This window comes from Vipera ursinii (assembly GCF_947247035.1).
Source record: "Vipera ursinii genome assembly, chromosome: 4".
Classification (NCBI taxonomy): domain Eukaryota; kingdom Metazoa; phylum Chordata; class Lepidosauria; order Squamata; family Viperidae; genus Vipera; species Vipera ursinii.
The window spans coordinates 34,480,248-34,500,304 of NC_139514.1; the positions used below are offsets into that span (position 1 = coordinate 34,480,248).

The following is a 20,057-nucleotide window of genomic DNA, read 5'->3' on the forward strand; positions in this document are numbered from 1 at the left end:
TGTGGTCTCTGTAGTATCAAGAAGTTACAGCTAGCTTCAAGAAGAGGTAGCCTACTGAGTAGAGCATAATTGTAAATTGCATACAGGATTTCTCTTAAAATAGTTTTAAACATTTCATATCTTTAAAGAAAGAAGTTCATGTAATGACGCATGCATAAGTTGTATCGCTTATCGCTAGATATTTATGGGCCTTGACCAGTTGCAGATCTTAAAAGAGAAATCATGGAAACTATTTCTCATTCAGAGAGTGTGATTCTTAAATCCATCCAAACACTAAACAATAGGGCATCCTTTTCCCAGTATGTCCCAAAGCAGTATGCCAGGGGCACAATCCCCTTTTGGCTCTCTTGCTTCCACAGATGAGTGTCCTAAAGCTGTATTCAGATACATGATCTCTATCTCACCTTACCATTCTCAAGCCTGTCAGTGTTCCAGAGGTAGTAGTTAATCAAGAATAAATTACTTTCTAAAGACATCTTCTTATTGTTATAGCTCTCAATAAAGGTAGCAAACAAATAGGGGTAAATTCTTGTTTTTTATGTTGAATTAATTCCCTCAAATGTACATTTCATGATTTGGTCAAAAAGGAAAAAGAAAATAATAGTAAAGAACCTTCTTTGAGTGTTTTAATATAAGATTTTAGACATAATTGAACGTGAACATAAATCTATAATTCATTGAAATTGCATATAAGTCTGTTTTGGTACATAGCACATATCTACATATTTGCACTGAGAAAGCAACCAAATGCCAATAAATTATATATTTTTCAGACATGTATAATATACTTTTACTGTTATTTTCATGTGCGCAACTTTTAAAAACAAAAATGAGAAAAATCGGTAAATGAAGTGCACTCAGTGTACAATAAAATACTGCAGGCTAGATCCTGTGCAAGAAATTTATTACGTATACATAATGTATAACAGCACATTGTGTTCTTTTTAAGAAAAAGCAATATTATTCAAAATACAAACATGATAAAAAATAATAAAAAACAATTGAAAGACATGAGATAAAAATTAAAAAGAAACATAACTAAAACCAATACCATTCACTCGACTTCTCCATACAGGTAGTCTTTGACTTACAACAGTTCATTTAATGACCATTCAAAGTTACAATGGAACTAAAAAAAGTGACCTATGACTATTTTTCATACCTATGACCCTTGCAGCATTCCCCACAGTCACTATCAAAATTTGAAAGCTTGGCAATTGATTCATATTTATGACGGTTGCAGTGTCCCAAGGTCATGTGATCACCTTTTGTGACTTTCTGACAAGCAAAGTCAATGGGGAAGCCAGATTCACTTACCCATTTTACTAATTTATCAACTGAACAACTGTGGCAAGTAAGGTTGTAAAATGTGGCAACATTCGCTTAACAAATGTCTTGTTTAGCAACAGAAATTTTGGTCTCAATTGTGGTCGTATGTTGAGGACTACCTGTACTTTCTAGCCTTACAAATTGCATGAGCTGCCTTTTGCTATTTAAATTTCTTTACCTCCATCTTTTTATAGATATCATCAATTCCAGCTTTCTTAATCCTTCCCATCCTCTGGAGCCACTCATTCTTTATACATTTGATTCTCATTCATTCTGTCCACATGATCATACCAAGATACTTTATTTATATGTCAATTATATTTTGTATTTACTCCACTTTTTAATATCCTTTTTTAAAACACTATCCACTCACTGTAGTATTTTTGGCATTCATGTATAGTTTGTTATCATTCACTTCATTTTCCTTATTAAACAGTGGAAACTTTGTCTTTGATCGATTAATTTTAGCTCAGTATTCATCGTTGTGTCAGATATGCAGCAACATAAGCTGGTATGTCATAAATGAAACCAGAGCCTAGTTTTAAACTAAGTATATTCATGTTATTCTGTGGGGGACAGAATCTGCACAGAGACAGAATCTCACAAGCCAGCATAATCCTTTTTACATCCTACTTTGGGGCAAATGCAGCATGCTGACAAACTCAAGCTGCAAGAGATTTATTAAATTAAGAATTTTATGCTTTTATGAAAGCATTTTAAATATGAAACTCTGAAAGAATATCATCAAAGCTATCACGGCAAGTTTATTAGCTTTATACCAATAAAATATTATTATACCCTTTATATTTTCTTCTTTGGAATAATTTTAATAGCAACATCTTTGAGATGAAACTGAGTCTAAAACTGACACGTTGGATCAGTTCCTGAAGTATAGCTATTATTTAAAATCTCTTAAGTTGGGTTCCATATATATACCATACAGAAATTAAAGGTATTATGCATGTACTCTGGAGCTAATGAAATTGGATTTGAATGTTTTTCCAGAACTCATACAGCTTAATTGAAATTGAAATAAGGAGCATTTTCCCTATGCTATTCAATGATTTTGCTACCAGATTGCTAAGAGTACATAATTGAATATAATGTGTTTACCATTGTAGACAGTTAATTTACTAGTCTAATGCATACTTGTTCCAAAGTATTTGTATAAGATTTATATATTCCCAACTTACAAAGACTTCAGTGCAATCAACATGAAGATACAAGAGTGTTTTTGTAAAATGTAACTTCCATGGTATATAGTATAGGAAATATAGAATGCATTGCTACTAAAATGAGTCTACTAGTGATAGAGTAATTTATAGAACTGTTATGCAATCTTTAAAATTCCATAATAAAGGAGAATTAATATTGGAGTTTGTTTCAGATGTGTCTTGCATCTGAGGAAGTAAAAGTGAGAGAATCTGGGAAGGCAAAACCTGAAACAGCCAGGATTGTCAAAACACTGGAAGCATCTGAACAGATGAAAGTTGAAGATCGGGAGAGAGCAAAAGTAAAAACAGAAAAATCTCAGAAAATGAAGGGACAAGAACATGAAAAGACAAAGACTGGAGTTTTTGAGGAGTTAACAAGGTGTGTGCATATTTCAGATCCAGGTTTGAACAGCATTGAATTAGTTGGACATGACAGTGCAACAGCAAAAGATCCTGCATGCTGTTCCCATGAGCTGACATCAGTAGCTGACATCAGCATTTTAGGATTAAACAAACCAGAAAAACTGAAGAAGAAAAAGAAGAAAAATAAAGTGGACCGACAAGGACTTGAGAAATGTACTCCTAAAAAGACTTGCAAAAAGAGGCAATCTTCCGAATCAGACATTGAGAGTGTCATTTATACTATTGAAGCAGTTGCAAAAGGGGACTGGGGGACAGAGAGACTTACAGAAATGTCCCATAAGAAAATTCGCCTTTCTTCTGCAGTAAAGGGGAATATTTTGGACACAAAGTCGCCAAAGAAGAAAGTAAAATCAAAAGAAAAAAGATCACTGAAAGAAAAATGTTTAGAGACCACCAAAGAATCAAAGCCGCCTGATTTTTTTAGCATTAAAGATAACAAGGATGTACAATTTGAAGTATCTGAAAACACAACATCAGATGTTATAACCCCAACAGAGGATATAATATCACAGAGTTTACCAGATCAAGTAAAAATTGAAGACAATGACTGTAATAAAAAGGCAGAAATTTGCGGCTCAAGAAAATCTGAAAGAGCTTGCAAAGGTGCTCTGTACAAAACTCTGGTGTCAGAAGGCATGCTTACATCTCTGCGGTCCAATGTTGACAGAGGTATTTGGCTTTTAATATGTCTGTCTCAAAATTTTAAAATCTATAACATTATAATTGTTTTTTATGTTTCATTATTCAAAGTTAATTGAATATAACTCCTTCTAGTCTTTAACAATAAGTCTGCTTTTAGTGAACTTATTTCTAGAATATGCGTCTGATACTAGCAAATGGCTGCATATCTTCTCTCCATGATTTCAAATGCAAAGCAAAGGCTTTTTCCAGATGAGACAAAAAGGAGAGGCTAGGAAGTTCAAACTAAGACATGTCAAATAAATGATAAGTCATATTTTCCAAAATATTCAATCACCTTGGTGATACTTAAAGCATAACTTCAAGAACTGGTATTTTAGGTGTACACTATAATGTACAACAATGCACCCAGAATACCAGTTCTTGAAGTTATGCTTTTTTTTTACAGCAGCACCTAACACTATTTTATGTCATTGATAATATTGGGCAGTCTATCCTAACCTTCCCCACATACCGTATTTTTCGGACCATAAGACGCACCAGACCATAAGTCGCACCCAGTTTTTAGAGCAGGAAAACAAGAAAAAAAATTCTTTCTCCTCTCTCTCTCCCTCTCTTTCTCTCTCTCTCTCTTTCTCTCCCTCCCTCTCCCATTGTTCCTTCCTTCCTTCCTTCCTTCCTTCCTTCCCTCCCTCTTTGTCCTTCCCTCTCTGCATTAGAGCAGTACCCGCGGAGGTGGCCCTGCAGCCCGGCTTTCTCTTGCAGAAAGCAAGCTGAAACGGAGTGAGGGGGATTCCCAGAAATGCGAATCGGCCGATCTCACGCTCCTGCAAACTCCCTCGCTCGGTTTCAGCTTCCCTTGCTACAAGAGAAAGCAGGCTGAAACGGAGTGAGGGAGATTGCCAGAAATGCAAATCGGCCGATCTCACGCTCCTGCAAACTCCCTCGCTCGGTTTCAGCTTCCCTTGCTACAAGAGAAAGCAGGCTGAAACGGAGTGAGGGAGATTGCCAGAAATGCAAATCGGCCGATCTCACGCTCCTGCAAACTCCCTCGCTCGGTTTCAGCTTCCCTTGCTACAAGAGAAAGCAGGCTGAAACGGAGTGAGGGAGATTGCCAGAAATGCAAATCGGCCGATCTCACGCTCCTGCAAACTCCCTCGCTCAGTTTCAGCTTCCCTTGCTACAAGAGAAAGCAGGCTGAAACGAGGCAGATTGCAGCAGCGCGAGATCAGCCGATTCGCATTCCTGGCAATCTCCCTCACTCTGTTTCGGCCTGCTTTCTCTTGTAGCAAGGGAAGCTGAAACTGAGCGAGGGAGAGTGCAGGAGCGTAAGATCGGCGTTTCTCAGCACGTGCCGATTCGTGCTCCTGACAATCTCCCTTGCTTTCTACTTGCAGAGGTTGGGGCTGGCCATACGGATCACCTTCAGACCATAAGACGCACCCTCATTTCCACCCCCCACTTTTGGGGGGAAAAAGTGTGTCTTATGGTCCGAAAAATACGGTACTTGTATTACAATGTAGCTAACCTTCATATCATAATGAATAATTGGTACTTCAAAGGACTGTTCTTAATTCACATCCCAAATCGTCGTCCTACATTCCTAGATATTAATCAGAAAAGATGCTTTCATACCATGGCATTATCCCCCAAAATAAGGGAAGACATTTGCTATTATACATTTGCCATTATTTATTTTATTTATTTATTTTAATCCCATTTATATCCCGCCCTTCTCTGAAGACTTAGGGCGGCTTACAATCTAAGCACAAATCAATGTACTTAGCAATAGTCTTCATTCTATGTATATGCCTGGCTTTCGGGGGGCCCCAAGCGGCATTATTACAAAGTCAGCTTATTGCCCCCAACAATCTGGGTCCTCATTTTACCTACCTTGGAAGGATGGAAGGCTGAGTCAACCTTGAGCCTGGTGGGATGCGAACCTGCACTAATTGCAGGCAGCTGGTGTTACTTAAGGCTGCATTAGCCCACTGCTCCACCAAGGCTCTTATAAATTATATAAATGGTTACTTATTTAGGCTGAACATTGTACTATTTTTTAAAAAAACCAGTATCCACAACCATTGTACTAGATTTATGAAGCAAATGTAAAAATCTTCTAGGAATGCATTTATTTCTTCATTGCTTACAGTTCTATCTCACATTTTTACACTGTAGATTCATAGGTAGATAGTTTTCCACCCAGGAATTAATTAGACTTTAGTTTCCAACAAACTGGAATCTGAATAAATCCTGCTTACCATGACATGAAAAGATTTTTATGGCCAATTGCACTAGTTTATAATTTTCAATACATAGAGAGGAGAGTGCCTAAGTTAATATTCAATTTCCCTTTGTATATTTGTTTGTGTGAGTCTCTTTGCAGTTCTTAGTTAGGAATATGTGCAGGGGGGTTTTAAACATACATTCCCATTTTTAGCCCCAAGCATAGTAGATATCCGGTTGCTTAGTAAAGCTTTATATGAAGGCTGTAAAATGCTAACAGTATGAATTATTAAACAATGATCGCTGTTGATATATTTGTTATTTTAAGCAGATTATTTTCTTCTTTCATTTCTTAGTTCTAGGTGCATATTTACTAATTAAAATTAAATTATACTAGCTATATTAATTCATGGGGACTTGCTTAGAAATTGCCATATTAAATAATGATGTCATGATTTTGTGAATCTTGCAGTGAGTCTCTGATGGAATAAATAGCTAGATGAATCAGTCATCCTACTTAGGAAAAAGCAATATATTATGTTTCTAGTGTGTCTCTGTTATAAAGTTTCCCAGTAATCTCCATTCAATTTTTCTTGTTCCTACTTACTTTCTTAGGAAAACGAAGCTCAGGAAAAGGTGGCAACTCTGATCAGGAAGGATGCTGGAATGAAGAAACTTGGGCGTTTTCCTTAAGTGGGACAAGTGGGAACAAAAAGTTAAAAAGAAGCAAGCCAAAGGAAGACATTGTTTTGGGGTAAGTGATTTAATAAGTATGTAAGGGTACAAGTCATTTTCAGAATAGTATGGTAATCATTAAAAATGAAATATCTTGTTAAATAGGTATCTTGCTCACTTTTGTAATTTTTGTCACTTTTGTCAGTTTCGGCCTATACTATCTGAGTCACAATTCCTTTGATTTGTAAATTTTAGGTTTGCAAAAAAGATGTACAAGATTTAGATTTGAAACAAGTCAAACCATAGTGAATTGTTTTCAAGTACATACATGCATACATGTATACCCTATATATTGATGGATAAGTCAAGAATTTTAGGTTCCAAAATACAACCCCCAAACTGTGTTTTACTTATTCCCAGGTGGGCTTATCTGCAAATATATACACTATTAATTTTCTAAAGTACCCGTATTTACTCACAGATAAGCTTATCCTTGATTTTTTTTAACTAAAATACCATAAAACTGTCACTCACAGATAATTATGAAATAATTATAATTGTAATAATATAATTATTATATAATTATGACTATTAAAATAAATAAAAATAATTTTGAAGCTAATCTAGGGTATATTTTCCATGGTATTTTGATTAAAATTTTTGATTAAAAATTCAAGGGTCAGCTTATCCACAGATGGGTTAATCCGCAAGTATATATTGTACTTACATTAAAAGACATGGGAAATCATTTGTGTGCAGCCTATATGTGCAAAACTTCCCTGAACAGGAACAAGTCCTAATATTGCTTGATGGATGGATGACCACACTGATACATGGATATGGGAATACAGCCATACTGGCCCTTCTAGATCTTTTGGTCACCTTCTATTCTATTAAAATAGTATGCTTCTAGAATAGATCACCAATGAGAGTTGGGAATCACTCCTCTTTAATGGTTCTGATTCTTCATGAGTGGATGGTTCCAGACAGTGTATAGGGAAGAGAATTCAAGCTCTGGACCATCTCCCCTATTTTATTCCATATTTTCCTAGTATAACAAAATCTACATTATTTTAATCTGTTTGGTTTTCTACTTTCACATCTTTAGCTTAGCAAAGCTGGAAGAAGAATTTGAGAAAAAGTTTAACAGCCTTCCTCAATACAGTCCAATCACATTTGATCGTAAAAATGCCTCTCTACCAAGAAAAAAGAAAAAAGTTGGCAGTTATGCTGTAGACCAAACAAAATCTAACAAAGGTAAGTTCTTATATCAATGCAAACTCACTTTCTCAAATCCATATTTTAGGTCAGAAGTGTTACTCTTCATTTATGCATGAAGATAGATGAAGAAATGTCAGAATTTTTGTATTCTTTTTCTGTTTTTCTCCTGGCATTTCAGAGGGCTAGAAAAGACAAATCTGGAATCCGTGGCTGTTTTGTGTAATATATTTCTGCTTTATAATTCATTACTGATAACTTTTCAGAGAGATAATTTGGTGGAGTGGTTAAGGCATCAGGTAGAAACCAGGAAACTCTTTAAGTTCTAGTCCTTTCTTGGGCATGAAGCAACAGGGTAACCTTGGGCCAGTCACTTTCTCTCAGCCTAGGAAAAAGGAAAACAAATGTATATATTTGTGAAGTTTTAGCCGATTAGGGCATGTGAGGATTCATGAAGTAACACTATAAAGTGTTTAGCCATATGAAATAAAACCCAACAAAAGTTAATCAAGAGTATATATATGATACCTGTAGAAGTAGAGATTCATCCAACCTAGAAGGTCAGTAATGCTGCTGAGTCATAGGTTTCCTGCCAATCAACTAGAAACTATATTCCTTCACTCCTTTTCTCATACATAACTAGAATCAAGTTTATATACAAAATGCAGAGGATTGTAAACAAATTGGTTAACTAAGATATTTTTAATGTTGCTTCAGTATTAAATACATTGCTTCATATGATATTTAATATGTTACAGTACTTTACTCTGCTATCAAGCCATGTCTCTGCCGCTAAGATACTTCTATAATTACTCATAAATGAGTTCTTTTCTCTGCAAATGTAATTAAAAGCATTCTCCTCAGAGAGAAGGAACCAGTTATTTAATGTTATTTAGGTAGAGAAACCCATATGAAAAATACTGAAAATAAAACCTGTTAGTAGATAATTCAGCTTGAAGAATTCTAATAGAGTGGCTTATGTGAAAACAATCCAATTGGGTTGAGATGAAGTTACTTTTATTTGCTTTTTGTGGGATGAAATACTCAACATTTGAAAGATTGTTCCTATAGGTAGTCTTTGTCTACCACAATTGGAATCAGAATTTCCATTGCTGAGCAATATGACCATTAACTGAGTCGTGCCCGATTTTATTACTTTCTTGTCACAGTTGCTAAGCAAATCGCTGCAATTATTACACTAATCACATGGTTGTTAAGTGAATGTGGCTTCCTCTATTGAGTTTCCATGTCAGATGCCCCCTGGGAAAGCTGCATATTACCAGTGGGAGGACTGGTTGTAAGTCACTTTTTTTAGTGTCCTCAAAACTTTGGATGTCATTAAACAAATGGTCATCAATAGAGCATTACCTGTATTTTGAAAAATCTTATAAAAATGTTCATAGAACAATGGCATTGCTAATAAAGTGCCCCTCCCCAATTTTAGTGTGCAGATAAAAGCTTTGACTCAATTAAATAAATAAATAGTGTTCTTCTAACCCTTATTGAAACTGCATAGATAGATTTCTCCTTAGCTCTTTACATTTATTTAGATTTCATAAAAAATCTGTGTAGAATATTTTGCTAACTGTCAAGTAGCTTCACCATTGCAACCTTATTCTAGCACCAGTGAGGTGTTAGGGAAAAATAACAGCTCTAACTTTCTTCTAAATCTTACAGAGTCTGTGGTAATACAAGAACCATTGGTTGGAAGTCAGAAGAGAAAAGCAAGAAAAACCAAGATCACACATCTTGTTCGAACAGCAGATGGTCGAGTTTCACCAGCAGAGCAAGGTCTGGGTAAGTAAATATGACTGACTTTCTTTGACTACTACTACAAATTCATTCATTACTTAATTTTGTATGTGAATTCCAGGAATCATAGAAACAAAAAAGAAATTGCAAAAATGTAGGTTTGTAAGCTATTAGTTGTTTAAACAACTCATACAAGTGAATATATTTTGCATTGTTAGTGTTACACAGTTTCAGAATGAAGTGGTCTGTAAAGAATTTTTTAAAAAATGTATATTTAAGAAAGAACTTAAAGAAAGAACTAGACCATTCCAAAAATATGCCCTCATATTTTTATCAAAAGGTCCAGATTTCTGGTACAAAAATTTCTTGAATTATAATTTTATAGAATTTCTTTTTCCTGGGATTCTTTGAAAAGTCTAAAAATGAATAAACCTATCCTGAATTAAGCTAAGTTCATTAAATATATACCTATTACTCGATCAATGTACATCAAGAAAACTATAAATAATGAATCATGTAATCTTTTATGTCTTGTGACTAGATAGCATGGTTACTTAGCATAGAGCAGGTTCATCTTGTAGCAACTGTATGGACAATTGCCCACTGTGTTTTCCTTTCTTCAGTAATAAATGATCCAAGGACATTTTGGTAATCTATTTCAGAGCTTTTCAACCGGTGGTACGTGTACCACTTGTGGTACATTAACACATGGCAAGTGGTACGCAGCCCTGCCTAGCCAAGTGGGGGAGGGAAAGAACCAGCGCAGGCAAGGACTTACTGTGAGAGAGTCCTCTGGAGCTGCAGAGTGGCTGGGGCAAGGCAAAGGCCCCAGGCTCGCTTCTGGCTCACCCTCCCCCATGAGAAAGGAGGAAGGCGGGGCAGAGAAAGGAGAGGCTATAAAAGGAGGCAGTTTGGGCGGGAGAGGGAGAGAGAAAAAAAGCCGTCTTGGGAGTAGGTGGAGTCAGCTCTAGCTGCACTGAAGGGAAAGAAGAAGGAGGAGGGTGAGGAAGAGAGGAGAGGAGATCAAGCAGGCCAACCATGAGCCGATCTACAACTTTTGTGGCAGCCTTCTGTGCTGGCAGCAACAAACAGGCAAGAAATGTAGCGGGGGAAGGGTTGCCCTCCACGAGGAATGAAGAAAGGCAGCATCGGATGGAGGTGAGGCATGGAGGGAGGGAGATGGAGAGTGGAAGGATTCTTAAGTGCTTTTGTGACTTTGAAGTTCTGGGATTTGTGCAATGTGGGCTTTGTGTTCTTAAGGAGTGTTTGGCAATTTCTATTTGGCTGATGGCTGATGTCTCATGTTAGCTTCTATTGCTCTGCTATTGTTAGCTGTAATTTTTGCTGCAAGGGGTTTTGAAGTATTTTTCTCCTGAATGGATTTTGCCTTTAGCAAAATCCTTTACTTACGATGGAGCCATTTTGGGAGGCTGCCTTAGCTGGCAGCCAATACTTACTACATTTTTTTCTTCCTTAAGTGCCAGCTGCGCTCCTTAACTTCCCTTTCTAGCCAGTAGTTAATTCTTAATGGGGAATGTGCCTTTTTAAGCTAGTTCAGCAGCTTGTCTTTTCTGTCTTCGGAGGCTTTTCCTTGTTTGATGAATATATGGGAGAGAGAAAATATGGGCAGGGGGTTCAAATTCTTACTTCAGAAGGAGGTGGACATGAGAAAGAGGGAGGGAGGGAAGTCCCGCCTTAGCACTTGGCCACCAGCAGCCCTGCCATTGACTTTGCCAAGCATCTAAATATAAATCACATGACCCTGGGCATGCTGCAGTGGTCATAAGTGTGAAAAAAGGTCATTAGTCATTTCAGTGCAATTGCAACTTTGAACAGGTTTTTTTTTTGTCATCAAAGTTTTGACACCTTGCTATGTGGTACTCAAATACTGCTATATCCTAAAAGTGGTACAATCGGTGAAAAGGTTAAAAAACCCTGATCTATTTGACCTCCTTCACCCGTCATATATAATGTTTTCCTCTTATATTTACCTCAATCTTGCCAAGCATAATCATTCTTTTTCTAGACCATCATATACTTGTATTACATGCACATCAATTAGTAAACCTTTATCTGGTCAGATGTAATTCATTGGTTCTACTTGCAGCTCATAGTACTTTTATTAACATATCAAAATCTATAATTTAAAAGTAACTGTCTTCTTTTCACTTTTTTTTCAGATTCCAGCTTTCACAGCTGGGCGTTATTATTAGAAAGACAACTCCTTTAATTATTTTAATATTTGTTGTCACCAAAATGTTCTTCTCTTTTTTTTACAATTTATCATTATATTCCTTTCTAGGTTAATCTAGGTTGCAAGTTGCAACGAATACAAAGCTTTGAATAAAGCTTTTAATAAAGGAGCTTCCCATACTTGTTTTAGCAGGCTACATTAATCCCTTGCTTCTAAGGAGGAATTGCAACAATACCTATTTAGGAGCCTCTCAAAGCTTTTCAATATACGGAGAAAGCTATGAGGAGCCTTCTTTGACCAGAACTTACAGGAGCCATACATACACACCTGGCTAAAGGTCACTCAGCTCACATAGCATCATCTGCATGGTGTGACCATAGAATGACAGCCAAATTGCTACCCCCTCAGATTGCACCAAAGATCATCTGGGTCATTGGTTTCATTGAGTGCTGCCAGTTATCCCAGAGTGATACTAGAAGGGTCCAACTGCACTCTATTGCCTTGGTGAGTAGTAAGGGAGAGAAGCAAGTGTTATGTTTTTAGCACTTATCAAAAGCTTTGGCTGTACCAGAAGGGAGGCACTCCTGGCTTCCTTACCTGTATTACCTGTAAAGGATGCTGTCTAGTGCAGGGGAAGAGTCAAGTGGCATGTCCTCCATCAGACTTTTTGACAAGCAGCTCTGACCAAAACTTACCCCAGGCTGAGTTGCTCCATTGGAAACAACGCTAAATCCACCCAGCTCCAGAAGCATTTCAGCCAGCATTGGCAAAGAAAGATGCGAGCAGCTCTCTTCCTCAGCATTGATCTGAAGCTGTTGGAAGAAAATTGATAAAGCAATTCACGTTGCCTACATGGCCCAAATTACTTTCTCGAAATAAATCTAGAACATCTCAAACATCAGTACTTTATTTCCTAGCACTCTGCCCGTATTTATCTATCACTGAATCCTAGAAACAAAACTCTCTACTAACTTCATCTCTTCATTGTCACTTCTAAGTTAATTAAACATACAAGTTGAGAATGCCTTTGCCTTCATATTAAGTTGGATTTTTTTTTTACTTTTCATATATTTTCATATTCATTGACTTTTGGGGTAAAACAGCAGACTGAGCATGACTCGGCTTTTTGTGGAACTAATGAATGTGGTCAAAATAGGAAGGGATTAGCTCTTCAGAAGTCTTTGCTGGACTAAAAAGACAAGCATCTCCCATATTTGGCTCCCTCTGAAGAGATTGTAAAACATTATTCTCCAGCAGATATGAGAGGTCTGGAGGAATGCAGTATCTTTTTAAGAGGCTATGTTTGCCTACTTCCTGTCTTAATTACTTTAGGAAACTCTTATTGTCAATTTCTGTGGAGTTAAGATCCTTCCAAAAGACAAGTTGTATTAACAAGACAGTGTCTCAGAATATACAAATTGTATGACCAAAGAATGATTAGAGCAGAAGAAAATTAATGTTGTGGAATGGCCAAACCAAAGTCCTGACCATAATCCTATAAAAAAGTTACAGAAGGACCCAAACAGGCTCTTTAGGCAAGGAAGCCTACCAACAACAGCATCCCTGAATTAAAGTTGTTCTATAAGGAGGAATGGACTAAAATTCTTCCAAGCCAATGTGCAAGACTGAAAAAGCAATTACTGGAAATGTTTAGTTGCAGTTGTTAATGGCCAGGTAGGGCTGAAAGCAAAGGCTCACAAACTTTTACCACTTTCTTTGGGATACCTTGATCACTTTTTCTAACAGCTATTTGGATCTTTTCCTTTTTGAATGTTTTTCTTCTTAAGTTTACAGTGTCTCTTTAGTTCTGCAGGTTCTACAATATTTTCCATAAAATAGGCATACTTTGTTCTTTTCATTATTCTTATAGTACGTATTATATTGATGACTTGGTTTAATACTTTCATTTTGACATGGATGATGCACCTATTGCAGTTTGCCATAGAATACCTTTGTATTTTCCGCCATTGTATCTATACATCCATTATCTTGTATAAGACTAATATTTATGTATTTCCCTTGCTTCTAATACTGTATTTATGATTCTGTCTTTTATTGGATGTATTATTCTTTTCAGTATCTTTGTCCCTTCATTCTTGGCTTATGGTATACCTAGTAAGTCACCTGAGCTAACGTGGCCAGTTCTAGTCCATTTAAATTCATATTTCAAAAGGATATGTTTTAGTTTTCCTCATAATAATGCTTAAATTACTTAGCAAAAAAAACAAAGTACCACATTAAGACTTGTTTAAATGTGGTACGATACATATAATTTAAAACATTTTATAATATACTAAAGACTATGGAATGTAGCACAATCTCAAGGTAAGTATTAGAAGGACAAAAGCTTTCCTATATTTTCCTTCAGTGGACATTGAATGGGGAATTGATTGACTGGATTTGTTTCTATGTTGTAAGTCTCCATATTAGTTTGATTATAAAGAGAAGAAAAACCCGAATAATACATTTTCATCTCAGTGTAAGGAAGATTGGATTCTGTTAAAACAATCTTTGCTATTTTGCTTCCTTTTTAGAAATAAAACCAAAAGGGCAACTGCAGAATAGTCTTCAGAGAACATTAAATGCAGGGATGGAGTGCAGTAAGGAATCCTTGCTAAACAACGATCTGGCGGAAAGTCATAGTATGACATCAGACATGCCATCTGTATCTGCATTCTTCAGTCTAGCTGCCTTAGCAGAGGTAGCAGCAATGGAAAATGTGCACAGGTAAATACTAGTTAAAAGGAACTATGCCTTTTTATATCTGTAGCTGTGCCTAAAGTTAAGCACCCAGATCAAGAGATGTTTACTTGAGCCTCATGAAGCATTTTAGCTAGACATTCCATATGTACAGACCATACGGTAACTGTGTGATGCCATTGATTTCTTTACCTTCTTGTTCCAATAAGGGGAAAGTATATCTCTCTTTTCCCTGCTATAGCGTTTCCAATTCCTAAAAGGCAGCCTGTAAATTCAAGGTGCACCTAGGAAAGGCCTGGAATGTAGAATGCAGTGGGAAGGAGATATTTTCTTGTAGTAATTGCCTCTTCCAATAATTTGGTTGCATAGATTATTTCCTATGAACATTGATATAATAATAGAATGATACTGGGTGCATATTGTTAAGTCATATTAATTTAAACCCACACCCTTTTTCAAAAAAAGAAAAACGTAGAACTTGCCAAGTTTTACTTCTTTTTGGAACCAAAATATTGAAATGAAAATTAGTGTGTATTTCTATGTAAGTTTTGTGGTCATATGTATGTTTACGTACATAAATGTACATCTGAAAATGCTTGCACCTTTTTTGTTTGCCGAAAGAGATTGTTTTTTTTTTAAAAAGAGTACAATATTGTATGCCCTTTAATCACAAAGATAGCATTTTTAAATGTGATTTGTGTGTCAGTAGTACAATTATTGAACTTAGAACATCAATTTAATTTCAGTCAGTGATTTCTAAAATACTGAGAAGGAGAGATAAAGGTGATAAAAAAAAGTGTTCTACTGGCTGTGTTACTAGAAAGTGAAACCTGTGTGTCATTCAACATTTTTTTTGTTTGTTTTGTTCTTATTTTTGCTTGTTTTTAACTTCCTTTTTGCATTAAACTTTGGGAAATTATTTCATTGCATTTTAATTTTCACCAGTATGGAGTTTTGTAAAAAATGTTTGAGAAACAATTATAATGATTTTCAAAATGCGAATTTTATTATCTATGCCAATGGAAATAGGAATGACCACTATATTTGTGTTCAGAATTGTATTAGTGAGGTGAAACCTACTGTGTACTGTATATATTCAAGATGTTCTGTTTTAAATTTAGAATTTAGCTTGAATTCAACTCCCATATTAAGGGGGAAAAGGAAAGATTAAAAAATAAGAACAAAGTTACGAAAATGGCTTCTTAAAACTATGCCAGCTTTCACAAAGATTTGGTGCCCTCCCAAACTATAGGATTAACATACTCTTTCTACTTGCTTACACAGCTATATATATGTATGTGTATATATAAATTCCTAAATCTATTCCGTAAGAAATGCAAATCTTTCTATATTTACCACAGTAAGCAAATTGAGAATACAACATATTCTTCCAGAAGATGTTATCTGCCAAGCGTATGTATTTGCCAGGTTTCTGACAGTTTTGTCATGGAGACATTGCATGTCTAATTACAACAATAGAAGGCATCTTCTGGAATGAACTAAATACCAAGGGTCCCAGAGCATTCAGCCTTTGGAAAATAAAAAAAAGTTTGTTCTTTTTGTAAAGGCAATTATGTAAGAATCAAGGACAGGAAATTTCTAACTACAGTGCAGTAAATTGGCCTTGATTTTCATATAGCAAAAACTGATAACTAGCGCAGGCAGTTCAGCTTCCAGGTTTAAAACAAAAAAAACAGCACCCTTTGAGAGGGTGTTACTAAACTTTTAGGGAAACAGTTTGAAAGAGTAAACAAGCTAAGGAGCTGTTTTCAAAGTATTCCTTCCAGTTGTGTGTGTATTCTATGTAAGCTGTACACTCAGAATCTCAAATGTATTGTCTAACACATTTGCTATTGACGTGCACAGAAATATGCCTTTTCTGTTCTTTCCATTTTGCTAGTGTGGTCACTTCCTTGGCGCATCATGTTATCACCAAAATGAGGAGTGGGTTTATTAATAGGATTAGTGGGAGCTAGTGTAAATGTAATATAAATGTGAAGGCAGATTTCCAGTTACCTCAGTTCAGTATCCTGTATCTATTTAGTACTGTTATCTTATTTTTAGAGGAAAGGCACAATTTCTAAAATGACAGAAATTACTTGGAAACCAAACTTTTTTAGATCATTGAATCATAAAATGCAATGATTCAAAATGATTTTATCTACTTCAGTCTCTTGCCCAATGCAGGAATCCAATACTAGAAGCCCTTTTTTTCTTAATCCCCAATATGTTAACTGTGTTTCATGTTGTAGGAGTTTTTTTAAGGAAAAGATTATCTTTTTTTCTTCAGCAAAGCTTCTGTAACTCAAAAGTTTGTAATTTAGTTTTAACAAGTTTACTCTTACTAGATGATTTAATTGGCACTTTCAATATAATTGATTATACAGTGACATCCTACTTTAACAGACTAATTGGAAGAATGATTGTTTATTAAAGAAAATCCATTGAATCTAAGAGTAGGACATTGTAAATATGTAGTCATTTGTGTGATGACCTAAATTATAGAAATGGCACAAATTACATCATTTGTGTGATTTACAGTTCACATAATATGCAAATGATGTGACTTGCATCATATACATCACACAGGTGGCATAAATCACTATCCAAATTTGGTCTGCTGTATACAAAAATTCATTCTATCAAACTCCAGTAAAATCAGCTTTTGCTATATTTTAGTGTTTGGAGTTTTAAAAAATGGTATGTTCTCTGAGTTAACATTACATCTATTCTTCCTTTGTAGGAATCAGAGAACAGCATCTCTTCCCTGTGATGGACAGCCAAAAGAAATGTCTCAGGCTCCAGTGCTTATTTCCTGTGCTGACCAGTGAAGCTCTACCCTTTTGTAAAACATTGTGCTTTGCCTAATATTCTAGCCTTGTCTTTACCAATGGATGGTAGTCAGTCCGTATGATGGAGGAACTCATAGACTGAAAATGAGTGGTTCATGTTCAGTGTGGCACAGATTTCACTTGTAGCTTGGGCCAGGTCCCTTTAGCTTGAGCCTAAAATGTACTATCAGAGTGATGTTATTTCTCTGTTATGGAACAGAAATGAAATATCCTGGAGCTTTGCTTTCTAGTGAACATTTTTAAAGTGGTAAATTCACAGTTACATGGAGAAGGCAAACTTTACTGTAGCTCACACAGCACCTGTTCTGTCAAAAGTAGTTCATATGAAGTCTAGCTACTTTAAACAAAAGTACAGAGAGAGAGAAAGAAAAAGAAAGAAAGAGAAAGAAAGAAAGAAAGAAAGAAAAAGAAAGCTGATACACTGCACTAGTTACTAGATAATCTTAGTCCTTTTTACATGAACATTTAAGTTCTCGGATGGTTTATATAATAGGTTATGCCTACATTTATATTTAAGAGTGAATTTAAGAACCTGTTTGTAGACTCCAAGAACGCATGGGAGGTGTACCATTGTTTGAGGTCTATGTGCGGCCATACGGCCAAGAAGTTCTGCACTTTTCTGAATTTGCCACCAGGGTGATAGAATTTTTGGCAAAATAAATATCGACAGGCTTTATTGTGCTTTTTAAAAAAAAATTAAGCATAGAATAATGAAGATTTACATTTAAAGCAAAGGTCCAGCATACCTATAAGAACAATGCTTACGGATTACTGGTAAATTGAAAATTTCATTTATTTTTGGACAGAAATCCAGAATGAGTAAGTTTAAAGCAGTGGAATGGAGAAAATACTATTAATATATTGTTCAGAAGTGACCTTAGTACTACTTCACTCTTTTGGGGAAAATTCTTTTCCATTGACATATACACTGATGAATATATTTTACATTTTATGGACACTGGAATTGTCATAAATACTATGCACAGTCTGAATTGGCTTCATCAGTTTATGAAGTGCCAGTGGTAGTTTGGGATGGCAAAGTGCTGAGTATAATATATAAGTAGAAGATGATTGAGGAATAATGTTACAGAATTTAGGCCATCAAGCAGACTATTTTTCAATTTGTGTTGTCTTTAGTCTGTGTTGCATCCTTTTCCCATCTCTACATCTCTTGCCAGAGCAGGTTCTAGCATTTATATAATTAAAACTTTATGTTATTTCTTAATTACTTTACATATGCCAGTTTCCTGTTGTTCAACACAACATGCAGCATCATCTATACAAATTCTTTTTAAAAAGACACCCTAAATCGGCTGCATGATATAAAATAATTGATAGGTGGTACTTTAATTTTCGTCCAAGGCCCCAACTACAGTAATTTTCTGTAACATCAAACAGGGGAATTTGGCACCTGTGCACACAGTTTTCCGTCTAGGGCTGCACAAATGGAAGTCTCCTTCCACATGTATACAGGCCCTGACTGGATCAGGGCAACAATACTCCTAGCAGCAACATTTTATTTTTCATCAGAATTTGACAGGAAATTTACACATTAATGCAGGGTACTTCTTACAGCACAAGAAATTTCCCTATTTTGATTTGCATCATAGCACAAAGATTTAACCAAATGCTATTGATCAGACCCCAGCAATAATTTTCTATGAGTCTTGTCTCTGGTGGAATTTTGTGGTAGTGTTTAGTTCAGTGATACTCTTTTATATTATCTCTCTATGAGCATTTACACAGTTATCAGGCCTCCTTCATTTGTATGTGACAAAATTATTAGAGAATATGGGGTTTTATTGGTTTTGTTTTGTTTTTGTAATTGGATTTAACAGCCATACGAAAAGTGACTCTTAAAACTTGCTTGGCTTAGCCTTTTATTCTAATCAGTGCATGTCTTTTCAGGGTCTGAATCAGAAACAACAAGCAGATCATATACTTTGTAATAATTGATGATAACAAAAATTGTCACTTCGGCCTATGTAAAAAAAATCAAAACTCATTCAAAGTTATAGATATTGAAGAAATAAGAGAATAAAAAACAGTTTCAACAGACATGAGAAAATAAAAACTTGTTAGAAAATTCAGGTAGAAGAAACTTCCACATGCTGCTGTAACATGTGGAGCTATTTTAATAGTTCAATTTTGTTAATATTTTCTAAATTATTTTAACAAAATAGAATGCTGCCATCTGCCATACTGTTGAGCATATATTGTGGTAGCTAAAGGAATATATGACCATGTACTAGCTATGGCTCAAATATGTTAGTAGCTGAAATCCAAATATCCTATGGTGCAGCCTCTTCATCTTTACCAGTGGTACTAACATACACATTCTATTGAATCCATTAGAATAGCTGCATTTTGCAAAAGTACATCATTCTGTATTCCATTTTAAATTTCAATATTGTTCCTAAAATATTTCTTTGTATGAATGGTACCTTTATAAAGTATGCGGAAAATTAGCTTTTTCTAAGTAAATTAATATCTTGATTACCTTTCTTTCCAAAACTTCATTGACTATCCCTTAGACAAGGGATTGAATATGGGTCAATTTACTGAATATGAGTGTTTTCTGATGCTAATAAACTTTTCTGTAGATATGCTTAATTTTTAAGCGATTAGGCACCAAGAGTAGCAGAAATCCTGCAAAACTTTATAGTTCATGAGGAGCACAGCCCACTTGGGAGATTCTCTGCAGAATCCTCATTGGAATGTAGGTATTGCCCAGCTTCCATTCATTCCAATGGAGGTTCTGCAGGAGAATAGCCAGATAAATTGTGCCCTGTGGTTTGTTTCTTTTGTTGTTGAATGACGTCTTAATTTTAGAGA

The 20,057-nt window shown here is 35.6% G+C and overlaps 1 protein-coding gene across 6 annotated transcripts in view; it reads left to right on the plus strand.

Annotated features, from left to right (window-relative positions):
* The window catches only part of BBX (BBX high mobility group box domain containing), a 94,290-nt gene extending 76,655 nt beyond the window's left edge, over positions 1–17,635 (plus strand). For 5 of the 6 annotated variants that reach the window (XM_083361365.1, XM_083361369.1, XM_083361367.1 and 2 more), the window contains 6 exons: positions 2,717–3,635; positions 6,447–6,585; positions 7,615–7,763; positions 9,402–9,521; positions 14,205–14,397; positions 17,114–17,635. In XM_083361365.1, coding sequence (XP_083217491.1) covers positions 2,717–3,635; positions 6,447–6,585; positions 7,615–7,763; positions 9,402–9,521; positions 14,205–14,397; positions 17,114–17,201 — 1,608 coding nt within the window. In that variant the 3' untranslated portion in view covers positions 17,202–17,635. The remainder of the gene's footprint in view (positions 1–2,716; positions 3,636–6,446; positions 6,586–7,614; positions 7,764–9,401; positions 9,522–14,204; positions 14,398–17,113) is intronic. The other variant, XM_083361368.1, reaches the window with a different exon arrangement.
* The last annotated feature ends 2,422 nt before the right edge of the window (positions 17,636–20,057 follow it).